At 46.4% G+C, this 10,918-nt stretch overlaps 1 protein-coding gene across 1 annotated transcript; it reads left to right on the top strand.

Annotated features, from left to right (window-relative positions):
• Positions 1 to 218: 218 nt before the first annotated feature.
• nptxra (neuronal pentraxin receptor a) lies at positions 219 to 10,189 on the top strand (the record flags this gene model as incomplete). Its single annotated transcript, XM_084488686.1, is given in 8 exon segments — positions 219 to 358; positions 360 to 457; positions 460 to 842; positions 844 to 939; positions 4,632 to 4,920; positions 6,159 to 6,412; positions 8,804 to 8,983; positions 9,959 to 10,189. Coding segments are annotated over 8 exon segments (1,671 nt in total).
• Between the last annotated feature and the right edge of the window lie 729 nt (positions 10,190 to 10,918).

Here is a 10,918-nt window from a genome sequence, read left to right as displayed (position 1 = left end):
TGAAAACTATACGTACAGAGGAAGATACAGGGAAAAAGCGGGAAGAACGCCGTTTCATAGCAGGGACGAGCAAAACGGCATCTTTATATCCAGGAGACTGGATTTTCTTTGCTGAAATCAGTGGCTATACACAGTTCCATTTTTATCTTTCATTTCTAATTCTCGATCGTTCCCACCGCCAAACTGAAGTTCATCGTTGTGATCTTGGCCGCCGCGGGATGGTGGCCTTCATCGGAGCAGTTATCTGTATCATCGCCGCCGTGCACACCGGATCGTCTAAGGTTGTACCACACCAGCAGGCGGCGGCGGACAACCAGTCGCTGTATGCGCAATCCGTCGCTCAGACCCCGGCGTCGGCGGGGCTCCGTGGCCCGGGCCGGACCGCTGGTCGGAGCTCTCCATGGTTCTGAAACCCCACAGTCGGAGACGCCGACGTTCAAGGCGGGACTCGGGGTCACCGACTCACCGGACACGACCCGAGGGTCAGTCGACTCATCTGCACGCCGATCCCCGCGGGAGAGTGCGACCCGAGAAACTTTCATCAACAAGCGGCGGACGAGCCGTTGTCGCTGTCCGCGACGGCGGAGGCGAACCTCCGAACCGCCGCCGAGGAGCTACGGCAGACCGTCCAGCAGCAGAAAGACCAGATCGTCACCGATCAACGGACCATAACGGAGCTATCGGTTAAACTGACGGATTGTGAAAGGGAGCAAGGCGGCCGCATCATTTCGGAGAGGCGCGGGAGCGTGGCGGGGATGCTGGGGGCCAAAGGTGGTGCCACTGCTGCGGCCGTGGGGGAGAAGGGGCAACATGACCGGATCATGGTGCGGGACAAGCCCGGCTTCTGCCCCCGACAGTGTCCACCTGCTCACCGTCCGGGCTGTGGACGAACTGGAGCAGGCGATCACTCAGCTCAAAGATCGCATAGAGAAGCTAGAGGTAGGTGTTTCTAGTCTAGTTTCAAGGTAAGAATACGGAGAAAACAAACTCCTTACTCTATATTGATTTCAGAAATAACTAAATAATCATGTTCGTATGGTTCCTTTGAAAAGCACTTCGTATCGTGACAAGCCTGGAAACCCTTCTTGAAAGTAAATATTAATATTCATGAGTTTGCGCGTGTATATAGTGCGAGTGTCCCCACTGAGCTGGCGCTAAACACATCTCAATCGCTTGGTAGGGCCATGTTACGCGCACACATGCACGCACGCACACGCACACACACACACACACACACACACACACACACACACACACACACACACACACACACACACACACACACATACACTCACACACACCTCCCCCCCATCTCAGTCGTATGAACCCTGTAATGAAACATGGTGTTTCCATCTTGAAAAGGAGCAGTGCGTGTTTGTGCATGTGTGTGCATGTGTGTGTGTGTGTGTGTGTGTGTGTGTGTGTGTGTGTGTGTGTGTGTGTGTGTGTCTCTCTCTAATGTGCCATTGATTGCGCTTTCTGCTCGGTGTTTCCTCAGTGTTTTCCCGCTACACCAGTGAATCATTAGCCAGCCGCTCGTATTTCAGAGGGTGGAGGGTAGGAAATACGGCTAGAGGGGGAGGAAGGAAAGGAATAGGTGAAGGTGGAGGCTAGGGAAGTGGAAGGTGTAGCGCGGCGAATGCGAAGCAATGTGAAAATATTACAAATGGAGCAATCTCAGGCGGAGGGGGACGAGAGTGTGGTGCTCCACAGCCGATTTTAGCTCAGCAGATAGCATCTATAATTCACACAGTTTACTGAGACATACACACACACACACACACACACACACACACACACGTGTGTGTGACGTCTCTATGGGTGCCCCTTATGTAGGACAAGGTAGTAGAGGTGCTTTCCTATATTCATTCTATGGAATATATAACTTGGAATGAAAATAGCCAACAGGGGCGCATTCTAATCCGAAGGCTGACTAAAACATGTCTATATCTTACACACCTTTTGTTCCTGAAATATAGATACGTTTATTGAGCCATACGTTATACCTACCATGTTCACCAGAGTGTCGTTTACGACTGCATCCCAAATCCATACCATACATCTGCCTTACCCCCAAAACGTTTATACCTTACATTTACAGCCTATCGAGTTGCAGGGGGTTGCATGAAAAGTGCTTTGTATGTAACAAACGATTTGACTCAAAACTAAACATCGGAACATCACTACAATATATCTACACCGTATAACTAATGCATACTTCACATCTAGAACTTCAGTCAATCTATGTCATACACCTTCACCGTACATCTAGAACTTCAATCTATAGCTGGACAGTGTACAGTCTACCTGCTATAACTGCTTGTGTTTTGCCTCCAAGTTGCATAGAAACAGCCCCAGTTACATCACGTTCTGTGCTAGTATAGACCTGAAACACAGCACATGGCATAAGGATTGTCATGGTGGCTGGAGTGACTGTTTTAGGATTTACCTGGTTGGATTAGTGGATAACCGTCGCTTTAGAAACGAAATATTCTCACTAAACAGTGGTTTAATAATCTAATCTTTTAAATCGAACAGAAAACTAGCTCAAATCTGGGTGTACAGGAGGTTTCATTTTCCCCTCTTATATTAGTTTTGAGCTAAACTTATTCTAGCCTCCAGCAAGAATAAGTGTGTAATGACTAATAAGTAATAACAGCGGACATAAACTCGGCCAGCACGGGTAAATTGTAAAAAAGTGTCTGTAAAGGTTTTTAATCAACACCGTGTAGAGTGGCAACTGTAGAAAACAACAACATTAAAATCCCTTTCTGGAAGCTTCATCTGTATGCGTGAGATGAGATTCTCTTCAGTAGAATGTATCCACAACGAAACAGGAAACAAGACGTAATAACTCCAGCCCTTTCAGTTTTGGGTTTCCAGTCTGCACCACATTCCCCCCCTTCACCCCAGAAGTTCTGCTATAAGACAGTAGGACTGCTAATCCCAGATTAGTAAGCAGACAACAACAGCAAGCATCTCTAGATTGTATTGTATTGGTTTTTATGGCTTTGTTGCTGGAATCAGAAGAGCTGGTAGTCAAGTGCTGCCGGGCTTTGTATTTAGTCAGGCATGTCTGTTGCTTTAGTGTTACACTTTACACCAACGCATATGGTGTGTTTATGTGTAATAATGCAGATGTACAGATATAACTTACAACAAGCATGTTGAAACAAGACCGTTCAATCATTAACATATGACACGTGTAGGACTCATTAAATACAGTATATATGAGATCTTCAGAACGATCTTTGATCTTTTTTTACACTACATTCACTAGCAATCCATGAGTACCTTCATGTGTACACTTCAGATATGCTGCCTTACCAATGATAATAACTCTTGCGCTCTGAATACACACACACACACAGGCTGCACCACATAGTAGGCTCCGTATACAAAGATGGGTTTGGCAGTTGATGCTGGGCCATATAAAAACATAGGGAACATGCTGAGTCAATTTATTTATTATCCCCTCTCTACATCTTCTCCTCCTTTTCCTCTGCTGTGGTCTCAGTGTGTCTATCACTACGCCATTTGTTTGTTTGTGTGGGAGCATGCAAAGGAAATCTCTCTTTATATACCCCTAGTGGATCCCCCTGTGGCGATCACTGATGAGTTTCTTGTGGTGTCTTTACCGATGCATAATTGATGGAATGTTAATTGAGACAAAGCTCATCCGGAGACAGTATTGCTCACCTTAATAGCGGTCGTATTCATTAGTCAGTCTCACATCTAGGGTGGCTGTTCTTGTCTTTAGAGACTCTGTGATTTGTTAATTTCCTGTAAATGTCAGGAGCCTATAGGCTCCGTTGAGGGCTAATTACATTCCCTGTAACACCTGAATCAGGATAGCCTTCCTGTGTTCCTGCAGGGAATGTCTGTATATAGTGTTATTTCATAGAAAATACACAATAACAATAACAGGCGCTGTATAGTATCATTGTATAGCGGAGATTGTATGAAGTTTTAGGGGCAGAGGAGTTTTTAAAGATTGGAATATTTTGAATCTTCTTCAGCCAACAGATTCTTGGCAAAAAGGTCTTGTTGATGCCAAACACCCTCATCATTACAAGGGTTATGTATTCAACCCTAAAACAGCACATCAAGTCTCACAAGTCTCCCTCATAACTTGTCATCACAAAGTGAAGGTGCAGTAAAGGTCTTATTTTTGTGCAAAGACAGACAGACAGAAACCAAAGTCAAGCTAAAATGTTACAGCTGTTACAACAACCCTTGCATTTATGTTGCTTTCGGGAATATTAAATTGAGAATTCCACAGCCATTTAGATGTTTTGTAGTTGCCATCAATATGTAAGCACTTGTTAAATGCCCAGAGAAACTGTAGTTTATGGATCTAAGTAAAAAGGTAAAAAGTTGAACTTGTATCTGAAGGACAAATTGAAAATCGAATGGCAGAGATGTAAATGGTAAACACATAAATAAATGAGGCAGCAAGTCCTAATTAGAAAAGTTGTATTGAAGCACAGCTCTGATCGGTGTTGTAAACATGTGACATTTCCAATCCATAAAGATTTATGAAATTAAGATGTTATTTTTGGGGTTTGAAAGAGTACAAGGTTCTATAGTTATGATTAATAACTATTATAATTCGATCACTTCTCCTGCAGTCAGACATCAGCCCATTCCCCCAGAACCAAACAACGGACATCAACAGCTCCAGGGCTACGGTCGTGGACGGTAGCCCAGGGACCCTCTCCGTGGCTGGGCATGGCGGAGCAGCAGGTGTGGGTGGTGGAGAAAGCTGGGCTGTGGAGGACCTGGAGGGCCAGCTGGGGAGGAAGGTGGAGCTTCTGGAGAAAGAGAGGAAAGCCCTGAGGATGGAGACAGAGAAGCACCTCCATGACATTGACCATGGCCTCCATCAGCTCCACCTCCGCCTGGCAGGCCTGGAGCATGGTGAGGGGGGAGGGGGGGTGTCATAGAGAGAGAGAGAGAGAGAGAGGGGGGGGGGGGAGGGGGGTAGGGAGAGAGAGGGAGATAGAGAAAGAGAGACTATGACAAAGTAAAAAGAAGGGAGTATACTCTTTTCACGACTTGACTGTTAGTATGAATATAAACAGCCAGCCGGCTGAACTATATTCATGAACCAGGAAACCTGCGGCTCTCTTTAATATTTCTAAACAAGTAAAAATGATTTACAGAACTTATGTGAATACAACCAATGTTTTCTGGGGGTGACAACAGTAGCATTGATGAAGAGAGCGATCATCTCCACCACAGCCACAGCGGAGGGAAATAATATAATAATTAGGTTTGTCTCCATTCTACATTCTGTTTCCTTTCATCTACATTCTGTAATGATTAAATGTAATGGTACAGCACCACATTAAAAGTGCCTTTGTTTAAATGAGGAGAGAGACGAATAAATAAGTAATTGAATACATTTTTTTAAGGAATTAAGTAAATAATGAATTGCTGTGCAGACAAGCGACAAACAAAAAAAGACCCGGTTATAAATCCAAAGAGAAAGAAAGAGAGAGAAAAGTGAACGCTTAAATACCTTTCTGAATTAATTATTGAACCCTCATGTTCCTGACATTATTTATTCAGGCTAGACACAGAGCTATAGGTCAGGACATAAAGTCATAAATTACTCTTACGTCTTATCTTAGTTCAAGTTCATATCTCGAGCTGCTGGGTAATTGATCCCCAGATTCGAAAGAGTGTAGATCAGAAAGATTACGAAAGTGGGGGAAAAACTAGAGATATAAATGTGAAGAAAGATCAGAGGTTGGTGGAGGAGGAGGGTGTATGGAGGACGCAGGCCGTGGAACTGAACAAGGGTAGTTAGAGTTAAGCTACAGCTCGAGTTTAACAAGGGAATCCATTACCTCTTCCTGTTGTTTTTCTTTGTTACATCTCCTCTCTTATCTCTGTTTCCCACCCTCTCCTTTTCCTATCCCGTCCACCCTCCTTCCTTTCCCCCTTCCTACCCTCTGCCACTCTCTCTCACTCTCTTTCTCACTCTCTCCATCTCTTCCCCCCTCCTTGCCTCTGGCTCTTCCTCCATCACTCTCCATTTGCATCTCTTTCCCTTCCTCCCCGTCTCCTCTCTTCCTCCTTCCCTTTCCACCCAACCCTTCCCTCCCTCTTCCTGCCTCACTCCTTCGTGTCCCTCTCTCCCCCAACCCCAGGCTCCTCCTCGTCAACTCCGTCCTTCCCAGAGGGGTTCCGGGTATCGTTCCCATCCCGGACCAACTACATGTATGCCCGGGTGAGGGCCAGCCTGCCCCAGCTGAGGGCCGTCACGGCCTGCCTGTGGCTCCGCTCCACGGAGGAGAGGGGCCCCGCGGGCACGCCGCTGTCCTACGCTGTCCCGGGGCAGCCCAACGAGCTGGTGCTCCTGCAGGGGCCCCGCTCGGCCCTCGAGCTCCTCGTCAACGACAAGGTACCGGGAGAGAAGTGATGAAGGCAAGGACGAGAGGACGAATGAATAAGTGAATGAGTGAATCCGTGAAAGAGTGAATGAATGAAAAAGAACCAGCGATTGAGATAATGTGTTATTTGTTGATTGAGTAAATGAATGAGTGAAATAGTGAATTCATTCATGTGAATGACATGCATGAATTAATGAGTGAATACATGATTGAATGCATAGATAGGTGAAATAGTGAACGGTAAATGGGTGAATGAGTAAAGAAGAAAGACAGAAATCTTTCTGTCTTTGAATGAGTGAATCTGTGAAATAGTGACAGAGGGAATGAGTGAAAGAGCAAATGAGAGAAAAAGTAACCAACGGTGAACCAGTGAAACTATGAAGGAACGTAGGGAAACACAAAATCACATCATCAAAAGAGCAAAATTATGTTTTGCAAATCCCAGTAGATGTTGATTATCCATGAATTGTTCTCTCGTTGATCATGTACCTTGTAATTATGCATTGTGGGGTAAAGAGAGAATGTGTGTGTGTGTGTGTGTCTTGTGTGTGTGTGTGTGTGTGTGTGTGTGTGTGTGTGTGTGTGTGTGTGTGTGTGTGTGTGTGTGTGTGTGCGTGTGTCTGTGTGTGTGTGTGTGTGTGTGTGTGTGTGTGTGTGTGTGAGAGTGTGTCTGACATGGTCTAGCAACATGGGAATGATGAATTAATGCGTGCGATGACGAATGGGCATTGTCCCAGAATGGTTCCTACTTTTAGTGGAACTGAATGTATTTTTAGCAAGGATTCCTCCACCCAAATGCCCTCTGTTCTGATTAAACATTGATAACTAACACCTATTGAATATGAATACCAGCACACTCCACCACCGATAGTTTCCGAAAGTATTTGTCAGAAAGAAAATAGCAGGCGGCTGCCTGAGCAGAATTCATAAGCAGGACATATTTCATAAAGATGGAATAAATAACCTGTTTAGCGGACAAGCTAAACTGCTCATGCCGTCTAAGCGGCCTTTTAAACCATCCTCCTGCCTCATACATATGCAAAGCAGAAGAGATTATTTAGTTGCGGTCGTGGCGCTCCCCAGATATGCCATGACTTGGAGGATTTCTGAATATAATACTCTGTTTGCAAACCAATACTCAAAGATTTTAAAGATGTAAAGGCCTTGACACAGTGTCGACGGTCGGCCCTCGGTGGACGTCAGGCCATCGGGGAGCGTCTGGGGCCCTCGTTTCTGCAGGGTTTCTGCTAGTTTTCTGTGGCCCTTGTCTTTGGGTTTTTCAGCCCATTCAGCATGTTGAATCAAGGATGGAGGGCGGAGACCGTCGATGAGAGAATAATTCTGATTGGCTGTTCAGCTTGAGCGAACCTGTGCCTTGAAACGGAAGTGAGCAAATCAGCCAACGACTTTGCCATGCTGTTCTCTGCACGGGGCACTCACAAAAAAACATTGTCTAATTTTCCACTTCATCTCCTTTGAACATTCATCGTGTTCACATGTTCTCGATTTGAAGTAGCTATATTATGAAACCTTCTGAGTGATAGTGGTGTGAAATGGTAGGCAAACACTGCTCTGTTTCATGTCTGTATATATCCACAGTTCTCGGTGTTCTGGTGTCCCCCGTTCTGAATGACAAACACAGTCTACCGGCACCTTCTGAGAGGGAGAGTAATCTCCTCTCACCTGCTAGTTGGCCGTTGGCTGTAGTCTTTGCGGTGTGTTTAAATGCAATTATTTGGCCAAGACACGGGCGGCGGGAGGCGAGGCAACAGTCTGCCTTCAGCGCGGCTAGTCCTTTGACTTCGGTTTGCTGTGTCAGGGCTTTGAAATCAATCGTTTGCTGTGGAAAAATGTCTCACAGCGTTTATACCTGCCCTGGCAACGGTTTCATCTGTACTTATCGTTGTTGGCGTGAACGCTGTTGTTGTTGTTGTTGTTGTTGTCGTTGTTGGTGGATGTATTTATTATGGTGACATTGATCCATATCACAATCAAACTATCATCATCATCATCATCATATTAAGCAAGTATATCATAATACATCCAAAAATAGCAAGAAAAGGCTTTGAGTTAACAAGAGTAATACCTAAAAAATACAAGTAGCAACAGACTACTTATAAAAATATAGAATGTAACATGAACCATTCAATAATTTCAAAAGAAAACATATCATGATAAGGGGGCAGGACAGCCAGGGTGTTTTGACTCAGAGCTGAGCTCAATTTCTGGGTAAAACCCCCAATGATTGCATGTAGCAAACCTTTAGCAAGATGCCATAACCCGCTACTTCTTAATGAAGAACTAGAAGCATATATATATATATCAAAACATAGACAAAGATAACCCTTTTCTATCCACTCACATTTTTTTAACCCAATCCATATCCCCCCCCCCCCCCCCAGGTGGCCCAGCTGCCGTTGAACCTGACCCGAGGCAGCTGGCAGCACATGTGTGTGAGCTGGAGCCAGAAGGGCGGAGCTTGGCAGGCCTACCAAGGAGGGAGGCTGAAGGGGGAGGGCCACGGCCTGGCCCCTGGACACCACCTCCGGGCCGGGGGCCAGCTGGTCCTGGGACAGGAGCAGGTGAGGAGGGGAGAGGACCAACGGGACCGAGAGTGAAAGTGGAAAAGACGGAGTGAAGGAGTGTAAAAGTGGGAGGGTTAACGAGTGAGAGACAGAAAGAGTGAAAGAGTGAGGAGGTGAATAAGTGAAACGGTGAAAGGGTGGAAGAGTAAAAGTGGGAGAAATTAAAATGGTAAAAGGGTGAACGAGTGAATGAGAAATTTTATGAATCATTTAAATGAAAAGATGATACAATGAAGGGAGGACTGCAAAAAAAATATTGCTTCAGTCGGCCAGTTGAAATATTAACCAAATATATTAATAAAGAGAGTGAATGCCCTCTGAATACCCTGAATGGCTCAGTGTCAAATACATGCATGCATTTATGATGATAGATTAAATGGCCATGGAGACCATGGTTGCTAGAGGCTGGACCTCTTGTGTGTGTGTGTGTGTGTGTGTGTGTGTGTGTGTGTGTGTGTGTGTGTGTGTGTGTGTGTGTGTGTGTGTGTGTGTGTGTGTGTGTGGGGTGGGGGGGGGGGGATTGTGTGTGTGGGTGTGTGTATAGCCGGTGGTGTACAGCTGCAGTCTTAGCATTTCCCTTCATCTCAGATCAGAGTTCTGAGAAGTCTTTTATGCTTCTCCAATTATCTCCAACATGTATACCACCACCCCTATACCAGCCCCTTCTCTGAACTCCACTGACTCTCCACTAACACTCTTACACTACCACCGTCACCACCGTCACCACCTCAACAACACCACCACCATCAACACCACTCCACTTAGCCTCTCTCTTTCACCCTGATGCTCCCCACCACCAGTACTATCATCCCCACCATCACCACCACCACAACTCCTCTATCCCACTCACCACCACCACTTCCACCATCACCACCTCACCACCACCACTAACAACCCCCCCCCCCCCCCCCCCCCCCCCCTTCCACACTCCTCTAACTATCTATCTATTCTCCACAATCTCCAACCCCAAAGGACTCGCTGGGTGGGGGTTTTGACTCAACCCAGGCGCTGGTGGGGGAGCTGGCCCAGGTGGGCCTCTGGGACCGGGTGCTTACCCCAGTCCAGGTGGCGGGTCTGGCCCGCTGTGGGCGTGTGGCGCAGGGCAGCCTGACCAGCTGGACGGAGAGGGAGGTGGAGGTCCACGGAGGAGCCACCAAACACCCTGGGGAGCCCTGCAGTAAACACAGCCGGAGCTCCCAGTGAGCTCCGGGCGGGGGGGGGGGGGGGGGGGGGTGGGGAAGGAGGGGGAAGACCAGAACGTTGTGTAGGGGGAAAGGTGTTGCCATGTGTTTCATTAGCCCCCCAGCCCCCCGCCAGTGTGAGTAGAGAAACACTCCCAGTGTGTTCTTTAGAGACAAACGTTACAAAATAATTTAATGTCGGGCCATAGAATGGAAGAATGGTGAAAAATAATTACTGGCTCGTCTGATCCCTGCTTGGGTCTTTTAGTGTAACAGTTACAGGAATTATTATGATTAGGGTATCATCCGCCTGTGAGCCTATTGGACAAAGGGTTTGTCTGTACAATTCAGCTGGGAGCCTTTTCGATAGAAAGTTTGTAATTGAAATCACACTGGGAACCTACTGGACACAGATGTTGTCTATCAAATCATGCTGGGATTTTATTCAACACAAGAAAGGCCGTTTAAGTATGGCTGAGCTAGCTTAAAAAAACAAGGGCTAAAACACAGTGTGAGTGTTAGCCATTTAACAAATCACACACACACACACACACACACACAAAGAATTAGCATTGTTCTAGTTCCCAGGCTCCACCTCACTTCACCCTCCCATGTCGGAGGCGCAGCAGAGATGAAGGGGTTTCGTGAAGGAGGTATGTGGGTATTGCATATTGATGGTGGGGAGAGGGAGAGCCAATGGTGGGAGAGATTGTGGTGGTTGTAATTCAAGGAGAGAATAGTCGTTATTCAT

Source organism: Micromesistius poutassou (assembly GCF_964030765.1).
Source record: "Micromesistius poutassou genome assembly, chromosome: 1".
Taxonomy (NCBI): domain Eukaryota; kingdom Metazoa; phylum Chordata; class Actinopteri; order Gadiformes; family Gadidae; genus Micromesistius; species Micromesistius poutassou.
The sequence above is the reverse complement of the archived record's forward strand: the minus strand, read 5'-3'. Positions and strand labels throughout refer to the sequence as shown.